Raw genomic sequence first — 12,841 nt, 5'->3', positions numbered from 1 at the left:
GGCAGCAATTGGATAAAAGCAATTATTCCTCTCTCTCTAATTAGGACTTTATTTTTCTTTTCTTTTTGTTGTATCAACCTAGAGCCGTGGATGATGGGTTGTGTTGTCAAATTTAGAGGTTGGGGGGCCTGTAGTTTTGTTGTTTTGTGGGTCGCCGCGATGCCATCACTCTTTTATATATATAGATATCCGCTGCCACCAGTTATTAAACATGTTTTTATTTAAAAGCTGCCACCTGAGGTAAAAATGTTTATAATGCGGCCACCAGATGTTAAGGGGATTATCAACTCTTGCCACCACTATAGGAATACGTAGCCACTAGCTACTTAGAGAGGAGACTTTTATTCTTCTTGTTGTTGTTTATTCTTGATGTGTGTATGTATGACAGAGACTAAGATGTTTAAAGGAACAATAACATTTATTTATTTATTTATTTATTTATTTATTTATTTATTTATTATTTAAACTTATATGCCGCCACTCCCCTAGGGCTCGGGGCGGCTATAGGCACAAGTTTGATGGTCACAATTCTCACTTAGAGGCACTTTCCTTAACAGTTGCAATAACAGAATGAGGTGTTTCAAACTTTAAAATTCCACTTCAATCACAGAATATCTGTTCCTAGTCAGGAGACAGACTACCTTAAAATAAGCCACCAAACTTATTTTAAATTGACTCAAATCCAACCTTTGAGCCACCCTGATTCTCCAACTGAGAATCAGTCCTAACTGCAATTCCTCCAATTACAGACTACCTTAAAATAAGTCACCAAACTTATTTTATCCCTGATCCTCTAACTTAGGATCAGCTTTCCCTGAGCTTCAACAGAGCCCACACTTCCCTGTGGTTCGTTGACCACAGACACATTGATTGACTGACTGACTTTTCCTCCAAATTCTACTCTCTCTTCAGCTAACCCAGTTGGTTCCGCCCCCTTCTCCATGGCAACCAACTCATGGTGCAGAGTAACTGAAATATTAACCCTTTTAAAAACAGTTAAACATGGCTTCTGTAAATTAAAATTCATACTTCTTTACACTACCATACAAGACTTAAGCCATGGTGCAATAACTGTCCCAAACCCTAGATGACTTGGTAGTTCTGCTTGATCAGCAAATGGAGTTAGGAGCATATTTTTGTCATTCCAGGTCAATGGGGTTCCTTTCTCCTCAGTGAGATCAAGTACCTACTACAAGCAGCGTTGGATGCTTTTGATGGTGGACACAGCTGTGGCCTGTCCTCTAGGTGTGTTAACACAGTAATTATTTCTAACGTAAGGTAAAAATGCTTGGTATCCCTGTCTGTAAAGTGCAATGAACTAATGCAATGAGTTTATGGTGGAAACCGGTGCAATTACTCTGGATGCTTGCAATAAAAATAAAAGGAAACATTTGGGTGTGTTTTCTCAGAAAATCCTCAACATCAGGACAGAAGCTCCTAAAGCTGACTCTTGTGCATCAAGGTTGTTTGCGCATGGATATCATGAATTTAGGATTCCACATAAAACTGTCTTCTGTAACAAAGAGATCAATGAAGACTGATTGACTTCCTTTAAAAAAGGAGAAAGTAGACCTGGGAAGAGCAATCTACATATCCGGTGGATGGCTACACAGAAATATCAAGAGAGGCTCAAATACCTAAGCCCATCTGGCTATCATCCCCTACATACTGGTTGCTTTTTAAAATACTCAAGCTCTAATACTTGAGGACCAGAGGACTGAAACAGTACTTCCTTGTCTTAGGTCAGGGATGTGTCAAACTCATTTTCATCGAGGGCCACATCAGTCTTATGGTTGCCTTAACAGGGCTGTTGGATCTATGGAAAGAGAATCTGTAGATACAGAAAACCAACTAAAATTTGTTTTACATAGTAATCAGTGCTCTTTAGTTTTTACCCAGTTTGTGGCCCCAGATGTTCTTGCATAAAGCCTCCTATCACTTTTGATTATCTGCCATACAGGCTGGGGATAATGGGAATTGCAACTCAACAGCACTTGTGGCTCTGAGGTTGGGGGAAAGTGAAAAGATATTTTTAGAATCATAGAATCATAGAATCATAGAATAGTAGAGTTGGAAGAGACCTCAAGGGCCATCTAGTCCAACCCCCCGCTAAGAAGCAGGAAATCGCATTCAAAGCACCCCCGACAGATGGCCATCCAGCCTCTGCTTAAAAGCTTCCAAAGAAGGTGCCTCCACCACATTCCGGGGGAGAGAGTTCCACTGCCGAACAGCCCTCACTGTGAGGAAGTTCTTCCTGATGTTCAGGTGGAATCTCCTTTCCTGTAGTTTGAAGCCATTGTTCCGTGTCCTAGTCTGCAGGGCAGCAGAAAATAAGCTTGCTCCCTCCTCCCTATGACTTCCCCTCACATATTTGTACATGGCTATCATGTCTCCTCTCAGCCTTCTCTTCTGCAGGCTAAACATGCCCAGCTCTTTAAGCCTCTCCTCATAGGGCTTGTTCTCCAGACCCTTAATCATTTTAGTCGCCCTCCTCTGGACGCTTTCCAGCTTGTCAGCATCTCCCTTCATCTGCGGTGCCCAAAACTGGACACAGTATTCCAGGTGTGGTCTGACCAAGGCAGAATAGAGGGGGAGCATGACTTCCCTGGATCTAGACGTTATTCCCCTATTGATGCAGGCCAAAATCCCATTGGCTTTTTTAGCTGCCGCATCACATTGTAGGCTCATGTTTAACTTGTTGTCCACGAGGACTCCAAGATCTTTTTCGCACACACTGCTGTCAAGCCAGGCGTCCCCCATTCTGTATCTTTGATTTCCATTTTTTCTGCCGAAGTGAAGTATTTTGCATTTGTCCCTGTTGAACTTCATTTTGTTAGTTTCGGCCCATCTCTCTAGTCTGTCAAGATCGTTTTGAATTCTGCTCCTGTCTTCTGGAGTGTTAGCTATCCCTCCCAGTTTTGTGTCGTCTGCAAACTTGATGATCGTGCCTTCTAACCCTTCATCTAAGTCGTTAATAAAGATGTTGAACAGAACCGGGCCCAGGACGGAGCCCTGCGGCACTCCACTTGTCACTTCTTTCCATGATGAAGACGACGCATTGGTGAGCACCCTTTGGGTTCGTTCGCTTAGCCAATTACAGATCCACCTAACCGTAGTTTTGTCTAGCCCACATTTTACTAGTTTGTTTGCCAGAAGGTCGTGGGGGACTTTGTCGAAGGCCTTACTGAAATCCAGGTACGCTACATCCACGGCATTCCCTGTATCGACCCAACTCGTAACTCTATCGAAAAAAGAGATCAGATTAGTCTGGCATGACTTGTTTTTGGTAAATCCGTGTTGACTATTAGCAATGACCGCATTTGTTTCTAAGTGTTTGCAGACCACTTCCTTAATGATCTTTTCCAGAATCTTGCCTGGTATTGATGTGAGGCTGACCGGACGGTAATTGTTTGGGTCGTTCTTTTTTCCCTTCTTGAAGATAGGGACCACATTCGCCCTCCTCCAATCTGCTGGGACTTCTCCTGTTCTCCAAGAACTCTCGAAGATGATTGCCAGTGGTTCTGAAATAACTTCCGCTAGTTCCTTCAATACTCTTGGATGTAGCTGATCTGGCCCTGGGGACTTGAATTCGTTTAGAGTGGCCAGGTGTTCCTGGACAACTTGTTTCCCTATTTGGGGTTGGATTTCCCCCAATCCTTCGTCCATTCCATGTTGCTGAGGTTGAAGATGGCTTTCTTTTTGTGAGAAGACCGAGGCAAAGAAGGCATTAAGCAGTTCTGCCTTTTCCCTATCCCCTGTCACCATCACCCCATCTACTCCTTGCAGTGGCCCTATCGCCTCCTTTTTCTTCCTTTTTCTACCAACATAAGCAAAAAAACCTTTTTTGTTGTTTTTTATGTCCCTGGCAAGCCTGAGCTCATTTTGCGCTTTAGCCTTGCGAACCTTTTCCCTACAGGAGTTGGCTATACGTTTGAATTCTTCTTTGGTGATTTCTCCCCTTTTCCACTTCTTGTGCATGTCACTTTTGAGCTTTAGCTCAGTTAGAAGTTCTTTGGACATCCATTCTGGCTTCTTTGCACTTGTCTTATTTTTCTTCTTTGTTGGCACTGTTTGCATTTGCGCCTTGAGTATTTCACTTTTGAAAAACTCCCATCCATGCTTAACTCCCTTGTTTTTTAATATCGGCGTCCATGGAATGCCGCTCAGTAATTCCTTCATTTTTTGGAAGTCAGCTCTCTTAAAGTCCAGAATGCGTGTTTGACTTGTCTTAGTTTCAGCATTCCTTTGTATTGCAAACTGCAGGAGCACATGGTCACTTGCCCCTAAGGATCCAACCACTTCAACTGTATTGATCAGGTCTTCCACATTTGTTAAGATTAGATCAAGAGTTGCTGATCCCCTTGTTGCCTCTTCTACCTTCTGGACCATAAAATTATCTGCAAGGCAAGTGAGGAATTTGTTGGACTTTGTACTCTTGGCTGAGTTTGTTTTCCAGCAGATATCGGGATAATTGAAATCGCCCATGACTACTATATCTCTTCTTTGTGCCTGTTTGGTCAGCTGTTGACAGAAGGCTTCATCAAGTCCTTCATCCTGACTCGGAGGTCTGTAGTAGACACCCACGACAAGATCTTTTTGAGTCCCGGTTCCCTTGATTCTTATCCAGATGCTTTCAAGCTGGTTTCCCGGATTAAAGTCTTGCATTTCTTCTGCAACGTAACTGTTTTTGACATATAAAGCTACTCCCCCTCCTCTCCCCTTTGTTCTATTTATGTGAAAGAGGTTATAGCCCTCAATGGTTAAATTCCAGTGATGGGAGTCATCCCACCAGGTTTCAGTGATGCCTATGACATCGTATGTGTGGTGCTGTGCTAGGAGTTGGAGTTCGTCTTGCTTATTTCCCATGCTCTGAGCATTAGTGTAAAGACATGTAAGCCCCTGTGACCTCCCCTCGAACTGTTTATTTGGGATTATTGTGCTCTCTGTACTTGGTCCTTGCTGTGTTTGTGCAGCCCTCCTTTTAGCCTTTCGGCGGTTCCCTGTGGTCGTGGGTAATATAGTGTTCGCCAGGCTGTTGTTCCCCTCCCCCAGTGGATTTAGTTTAAAGTGCGCCTGATGAGGTTTGTGAGTCTGTGTGCAAAAAGATGTTTTCCTACTTGTGTGAGATGCACCCCATCGCTTGCCAGTAGTCCATCCTCTTGGAAGAGTAGACCATGGTCAAGGAAGCCAAAATGCTCCTCTTGACACCATTTTCTGAGCCAGTTATTGACCTGTACTATTTTTCCGGCCCTTGTAGAGCCATGTCCTACAACGGGGAGGAGGGATGAAAAGATCACATGTACATTATACAGTTTTAGCTTTGTTCCCAGAGCTCGAAAATCATTTGTGATCTTTTGAAAAGTATGCCTAGCGGTGTCATTGGTACCTACATGAATCAACATAAGGTGGGGAGGGTGATGGGGCTTTAGGAGCCTGCTGAACCTCTGAGTGATATGGTGTATTTTTGCCCCCGGGAGGCAGCATGTTTCTCGAGCCATCCCATCCGGTCTGGAAATGATGGCTTCCGTTCCTCTAAGGAGGGAGTCACCTACTACCAAGACCTGTTTCCTTTGAGGATTGACAGGGTCCCTTTTGTGCAAGACAGTGTGTATGTCCCCTGAAGAGTGTTCCTGTTGAAGTGAATCATGTAGGTGTAAAGTGTTGTCCTCCTCCTCAACATCCCCAGTGCATTCATCAATGACAATCCATTGAGATACATCCGAGAGCCCATTACTCTCCCAAGGATGTTCCTGTTGCTCCTGGTCTATGATTGGGGATGGAGCATTTGCATGATTACATAAGTGTGACTGTGGTGATGCACTGTCCCTGTCAGGGCTATCCCCTGCGCATTGATCCAGGATGGTCCACTGAGTGGTATCTAAGAAACTGTGGTCCTCCACAAGATGTGTTTCCTGATTGTATGTTAATGATGTAAGAATTTCAAATCTGTTGTGTAAATGCAGCTGAGCAGAGGAGTTCTGCGGAGGCTGCCTGGTCCTGCGTCTCCTTCTATGGGTGACCTCCTTCCAAGCCTGAGGGTTGTCTACCTTTGAGTTGATCTCCCCATAAGGTTCCTGATCATGGTCTTGGTGGTGTTGGTGTGATGCAGGCTGCTGATCTACAGCAGCGTGTTGTGCAGTGTCCAAGAAGAGCTCGAGTGCCTGAATGTCCTTAAGGGTCTTAATACGGTGCTCGAGCTGTTGGATCCTCTGCTCCATCAGAGTCATCTGTTTGCATTTGGAGCAGATGTAGTTGTCTAGTTTTTGTGTGAAAAAGCGGAACATGCGACAGCTGGTGCATGTGATGGGAATGTTTTGCTTTTGTTGCATCTCTTGGTGAGCGTGGTGGCCAAGTGGGATCTTTGTACAGTTAAGTAATATGCACGCACTTTATGTGCAGACTGCAACAAACCACGTCTTTGTGTATTTGTTTATGTTGCTTTGTTTCCTGTATGTACTGCAAAGGATAGTTAGTAAAGGTGCCTTTTTCGTGCACGCCGTGAGGCGCGCGCGACACTGGCAAATAAAGCTTTCCCAGAAACTCAATTAACAGGGGACAATGCCTGCTGTCAATCAACTTAAGTACCTGGCTCTCTTTCAACACACAGTCACACAACAGTTAGACTTTGACCACAGGAGCCAAGCCCAAACTCAGTTTAAAATCTTAGCCAAATCTTAGCCAAATCCTACCTGAAGCCAGGGAGCAAAAATGTCCTCCTGCTTCCTCTGCTTCTGCGAGAACCAACTGCCCTTCTGGGATCAGGCTCTGGCAGAAACTCACACTGGCAAATAAAGCTTTCCCAGAAACTCAATTAACAGGGGACAATGCCTGCTGTCAATCAACTTAAGTACCTGGCTCTCTTTCAACACACAGTCACACAACAGTTAGACTTTGACCACAGGAGCCAAGCCCAAACTCAGTTTAAAATCTTAGCCAAATCTTAGCCAAATCCTACCTGAAGCCAGGGAGCAAAAATGTCCTCCTGCTTCCTCTGCTTCTGCGAGATCCAACAGACATCAAATTCATAAGCCTTGTACAGTAAAGGTAAAGTTTCCCCTGACGTTAAGTCCAGTCATGTCTGACTCTGGGGGTTGGTGCTCATCTCCATTTCTAAGCCGAAGAGCCGGCATTGTCCGTAGACACCTCCAAGGTCATGTGGCTGGCATGACTGCATGGAGCACTGTTACCTTCCCGCCGGAGCGGTACCTATTGATCTACTCACATTGGCATGTTTTCTTTTTTTCTTTTTTTTAATATATATTTTTATTGAAGTTTTACCTTATAAGATAGAGTAAATTAACATTGAAAGAGTGAGAACATTTGATTGTATAGAAAGTGGGAAAACTGAGATTTAAAAAGGATCAAAAAGGGAGAGAGAGAAAACCAAAAACAAAGCTAAAATGTTTTCGAACTGCTAGGTTGGCAGGAGCTGGAGATAACAGCAGCCGCTCATGCTGCTCCCAGGGTTTGAACCTGGGATCTTTCGGTCTCCAGCTCAGTACTTTAACGTACTTCGCCACCGGGGCTCCTCCTTGTACAGTAGAGTCTCGCTTATCCAGCCTTTGCTTGTCCAACATTCTGTATTATCCAACGCAATCTGCCTTTTAGTATTTAATGTTTTTGTAGTAAATGTTTTCAATACATTGCAATGTTTTGGTGTTAAATTTGTAAATACAGTAATTACTACATAACGTTACCGTGTATTGAACAGCTTTTTCTGTCAATTTGTTGTAAAACATGATGTTTTGGTGCTTAATTTGTAAAATCATAACATAATTTGATGTTTAATAGGCTTTACCTTAATTCTTCTTTATTATCCAACATTTTTGCTTATCCAATGTTTTAATGGCCCATTTATGTTGGATAAGCGAGACTCTACTGTATTTAAATTCAAATCGCACTCTCCTGACTCAACAGAACAAACTGCATCCTTCCAGATGTCGCTGTGTTACGACTCCCATCAGCTCTAGTCATGATGACTAATGTTGAGGAGTGCAGGAGTTGTAATCCGGCATCTGGAAGGCCACATAAAATGACATGGCGGGCCAGATTCGGCCTGTGGGCTTTGAGTTTGACACATGTGACTTGGGTGTTCTACTTTTGTCACTTTAAGGTTTAAGCTATGATATCTATAACTCCTGCTTCCCTTCAAGATGGCATGATCTATACAAAAGAGACCATCATCTGGACTATTCCAAAAGACATCACTCCCCTCCTGGCAGGGGTTGGCACCATCAAAGAGCTGAAAGTGGAAATGGGCATCAACATGAACACGATTTCCAAGCAGAACAGAGATCGTTGGGGTTACTCACTGGAAAGTGACAAGGATGCCATTGTGGTAAAGATCCCTATGGGAGCACCTCATGGTAACTATAAGGTGTGTTGGCATGTTAGTCTTGGATACCTTTTTATATTCTAGATTAGATTGGACTTCAGCTCCTACTATTCCTGATCAATGATCCGATTTTTTCTCTTTTGTAAACTTTTGATATTACATTATTTTACTGTGATGATTTTAATTGACTATAAGGTTTTAGGTGATACTTTTTGTGAGCTTCCTTGGCGTCCACTCTGGGAGAGAGGTTGCATATAAATACATCCAAGGTTGAAATTTGGAATTGTAGTTCATCTGCATCTGGGAATCTAAGAATGGGAACTCCTGATCTAAAGATCTAGTGAAATGCCTTCTTGGTTGAGTGGTTGGGGTGGGATTTAGATAAGGTGGTACGAAAACATACAGATGTCCATGTGTTACTTATACTTTCAAACCGCATTCTTTACAAAATGATTTCATGACACTATGATCCAAAATGATGCCATTTAAAAAAAAAAGGAAATTCTGCATTAACTATGGTAAGTGAATGGAAACTATACCCATACTGGAAAGCTTACAATCTCCATGTGTTTCATAGAATCATAGAGTTGGAAGAGACCACAAGGGCCATCCAGGCGAACTCCCATCATATAGGAAAACACAAACAAAGCACTTCTGACAGATGACCATCTGGACTTCGTTTACAATTCCTCAAAAAATGAGAGTTTTAAGCAGAGCCTGGATGGCTGCACCACACTGTGTTGAATAGCTCTTGCTTAGGTGGCACCTCTTTTCCTGTAGTTTGAATACATTTCTCCATCTTCTAGCCTCTGAATTAGCAGAAAGTAAGCTTGACATATCTTGAATGGAACATCTTTTCAAATGTTGAAAAAAGTGGCAGTTGTGTCACTTTTTTCACCTTCACTTTTCCAGGCTAAACAAAGAATTGGGAGCTCTCACTTTTTGTCACAGCAATTATTTATTTATTTTATTATTATCCTATTCCTCAACCAAAAAGGCTCCCAGAGCAGTTTATGTCTGTGCTACCTACAAACTGCTTGTCAACCTTAAGAATTTCATAACATTTTCTTAGACAAGGAATTCTTAGAAATGGTTTTGCTAGTTCCTTCCCTTGAAACATAGCATACAGCACTTCATATTCATTGGCAATATCCCATCCAAGTACTAACCAGGGCTGACAGTGTTTATCTTCCAAGAATAGATGGGTTTTGATACTTTAGGATACTTAGGCCCTTGTTGTTGTTGTTATATGCATTCAAGATATTTCTGACTTATGGTGACCCTATCACTTGGACTGAGAATGTGCCTCTTCTGCAGGGCCACCCAGTGAGTTTTCATAGCTGAGCAGGGATTCAAACCTAGAGTCATAATCCAATGCTCAAACCACCACACCACATCCTAGCTGTAATGTAAAAAAAACCTAGCAAACTCGCAATCTAAAAATACACAAAAGGAAAGGAAAATGGAATAGGGAGGGTAGAGGAGTGGGAAAAGTAATAGCTTGTGCCGTGAGTTGTGTTAGCACTGGGCCTCTTGAGTGCTGGCTCTTTGTCATTCTTTTCCTCCCAGAGCGATGTTGTTGCTGGGAAACTGATGAGTTCCTACAAAATCAGCCCCTTCGTAGAGTATCTGTGGGAAGATAACAAGAGGGGTGTCACAAAGCACACCATCTTGAAGGAGATCAACACCCCTCTGCAGCTTGTGCCAGTGACAGTTACAGACTGTGAGTATTCCTTGTGAAGGGTAAAAATAGTGGGCAGTTGTCAAAACCTCGAGGGCAAAGGAGGCTTCTTTCTGGATGACTGTTGACATGTGTGTGAGTCAGGGAGGCTCTGACTGTGGAAAGGATCGCTGGTTCCTGTGTCTTCCTTGGAGGTTGAAACCACCTGGCGGACATCTTCTGGTTCTTACGAGTGTCCTCAGTACGGTCACTACACCTGCTGCCACCCAGCGTGGAAACTTATAGTCTCACTTGTATGGACTTCCTCCATTCCAGACCATACTGCCATATTGTAACTAAATTACTCAAAAAAATCTAAACCAGTGACTGTAATAAACTACTAGCAACAAAGACAACAGGTGTGCACGCAGACAAAGTTGTGCAATTGAAATCCTCATTGTAACTAGGTAACAATGGGAGTGTTAATCACTACATGCACATTAGAAGGTTCAAAAAGTAAATTAGTTTAGCGTTTTAGTCTTGTACATATGAATACAGTACATGTAAAGTGGGCTTACATAAAATACAGGGTGCCGTGCCAAAAGATCTCAGCCGGCATTTGGAAACAATAGACATTGACAAAATTACGGTCAACTGCAAAAGGCCACCCTACTGGGATCTGCACGCATCATCCGAAAATACATCACACAGTCCTAGACACTTGGGAAGTGTTCGACTTGTGATTTTGTGAAACGAAATCCAGCGTATCTACCTTGTTTCCCCTAAAATAAGACATCCTCAGAAAATAAGACCTAGTAGAGGTTTTGCTGAATTGTTAAATATAAGGCCTTCCCTGAAAGTAAGACCTAGCACCGTTTGTGTTTGGAAGCATGCCCGCCAAACAGAACACCAGAGCATGCAGGTTTGGTAAATGTACGTACCATAGATTCTTGTACATGGAAATATTGGTAGTAACAAGAAATTTTTGATATGATTCACAGTTTGTCTGGTTATCCTGGTTTGTGATGACAACTACTGTACAGTATATAATAAATGTTCATTTTTTTGTTCAACAATAAATGTGAATTCTTCTTCATGGAAAAATAAGACATTCCCTGAAAATAAGACCTAGAGCATCTTTGGGTGCAAAAATTAATATAAGACCCTGTCTTATTTTCGGAGAAACATGGTATCTTGTTTGCTGTGTCATACAATAAAATAATAATAAAATAATTAATAATTAATAATAACTTAATTTTTCTATTCTGCAGGGACTTGGGGCGGCTAACACAAATGAGCAAAATAAAATACATGTAAAAACAGCATATCCAACCAGATAAAACACATTAAAATCAAAACAATACAATATAATAACAGTAAAAAACATTAAAACATAAAATGACAACATAAAAGGACCACCATTTAGTAACGAAGTAGATAAAATGGGAGGGGGGTGGTCTAGGCAAAAGTGCAAAGATATGTATTGTAATGCCATTAGGGAGCGTAAAAGAACAAAGTGCTAAACATTCTCTAAGAGAATTGGAGTGAGGTGGGAACTCAGATTGCTTCCAGCAGAGAGTAGAACAAAGTGTGAGATATAGTGAAATTTGTTTAAGTGGGGTTTTGGTCATGGGGACGAGATTATTCAAAGGCGAACTAGAAGAGCCAGGTTTTTAACTCCTTTTTAAAAGATGATAGGGTGGGTGCTTGCCAGGGCCGTAGCCAGAAAAAATTTTCGGGAGGGGTTTTGAAAATTTCGGGGGGGGGGGGGGTTGAACCCCTAGCACATACCCTCCCTGCTACAAACCTGTCAATATCTGCTTGAGATAGTGCCTGGAGGGACTCTTAATGTTTTGCATCTCATAGACTTAGCATGGGGATTTGGTTAACCAGTTAAAATTCATGAGTAAACGAGAGATTTTTTTATAACTTGAAAAATTTCGGGGGGGGGTTGAACCCCTAACCCCCCCCCCCTCGCTACAGGCTTGGTGCTTGCCTAATCTCCCTAGGAAGAGAGTTCCAAATCTGGGGGGCCACTACAGAGAAGGCCCTCTCCCTCATCCTAACAAGCCGAGCTTGTGATGGAGGTGGAAGCAAGAGAAGAGCCTCTCCAGATGAACAAAGCGATTGTGCAGGTTCATAGGGGGAAAATAATACATTCTTGCTGAAGCACCTCACAAAAATGTTTTAAACTGTCATTTTGGTGTCATCCAATGCAGTTTGCACACCCTTCAATTCCCTAGTCATGAGTGTACTGGTGTATGGCGCTCACCTCCACTGCCTGTGTGTGAAGAAGGGGATTCAGCGCCAAAAAAAGTCATCCTACATGTATGCATAGGAGGCCAAGGCCCCATCCCTTGGTCCCTGAATTCTCTTGGCGAAAACAGACTCCTTGCTGGTTTGAGGATCCTGAGCCATCCAAGTAATGCTGGGCTGCTGCTCCCATCAGCTTGGTTATCCTGCTAGAGTTGATGGGAGCTGCAGTCCAACCTACCTCTCCAGGATCATGCATTTCCCAGGGTCTGAAAGCCTCTGTTAACACTCTTCATTTTGAGATGTTTGTCTTTCCCCCCCTTTTAGACACAAACGTCAGTATCCAGCTCTTTAATGTAACGATTGGGACCTTCTTACCAGATGTAGAGCTGGTCAGCCTGACAGTGGATGAATCGGGGCCATTGCCCCTTCCAGAGGCTGAGAAGAAGGGCTATAAGATCTATGAAATCAAGCATCCTAATGGCAGCAAAGGTTACATGCTGCAAGTCCCCTTTGATACACCTGGAATTCAGAAGGAGGTGAGTCCTGTCAAAGAAACCCCCCAACCTACTCCAATGGCTATCTGAATGGGG

At 42.9% G+C, this 12,841-nt stretch overlaps 2 protein-coding genes across 4 annotated transcripts in view; both read left to right on the top strand.

The window, feature by feature from the left end:
* LOC134296528 (uncharacterized) overlaps positions 1 to 7,005 on the top strand; it is a 334,978-nt gene extending 327,973 nt beyond the window's left edge. Inside the window, exon 2 of the mRNA XM_062971686.1 lies at positions 6,763 to 7,005. The gene's annotated coding sequence lies outside the window, so the exon portion shown is untranslated. The remainder of the gene's footprint in view (positions 1 to 6,762) is intronic.
* Positions 1 to 12,841, top strand: part of LOC100563455 (uncharacterized) — a 48,450-nt gene that overhangs the window by 22,085 nt on the left and 13,524 nt on the right. For all 3 annotated transcript variants that reach the window (XM_062971683.1, XM_008103557.3, XM_062971684.1), the window contains 4 exons: positions 1,149 to 1,245; positions 8,154 to 8,377; positions 9,905 to 10,058; positions 12,576 to 12,787. In XM_062971683.1, coding sequence (XP_062827753.1) covers positions 1,149 to 1,245; positions 8,154 to 8,377; positions 9,905 to 10,058; positions 12,576 to 12,787 — 687 coding nt within the window. The remainder of the gene's footprint in view (positions 1 to 1,148; positions 1,246 to 8,153; positions 8,378 to 9,904; positions 10,059 to 12,575; positions 12,788 to 12,841) is intronic.

Source organism: Anolis carolinensis, chromosome 2 (assembly GCF_035594765.1).
Source record: "Anolis carolinensis isolate JA03-04 chromosome 2, rAnoCar3.1.pri, whole genome shotgun sequence".
NCBI classification, from domain to species: Eukaryota; Metazoa; Chordata; class Lepidosauria; order Squamata; family Dactyloidae; genus Anolis; species Anolis carolinensis.
The sequence above is the reverse complement of the archived record's forward strand: the minus strand, read 5'-3'. Positions and strand labels throughout refer to the sequence as shown.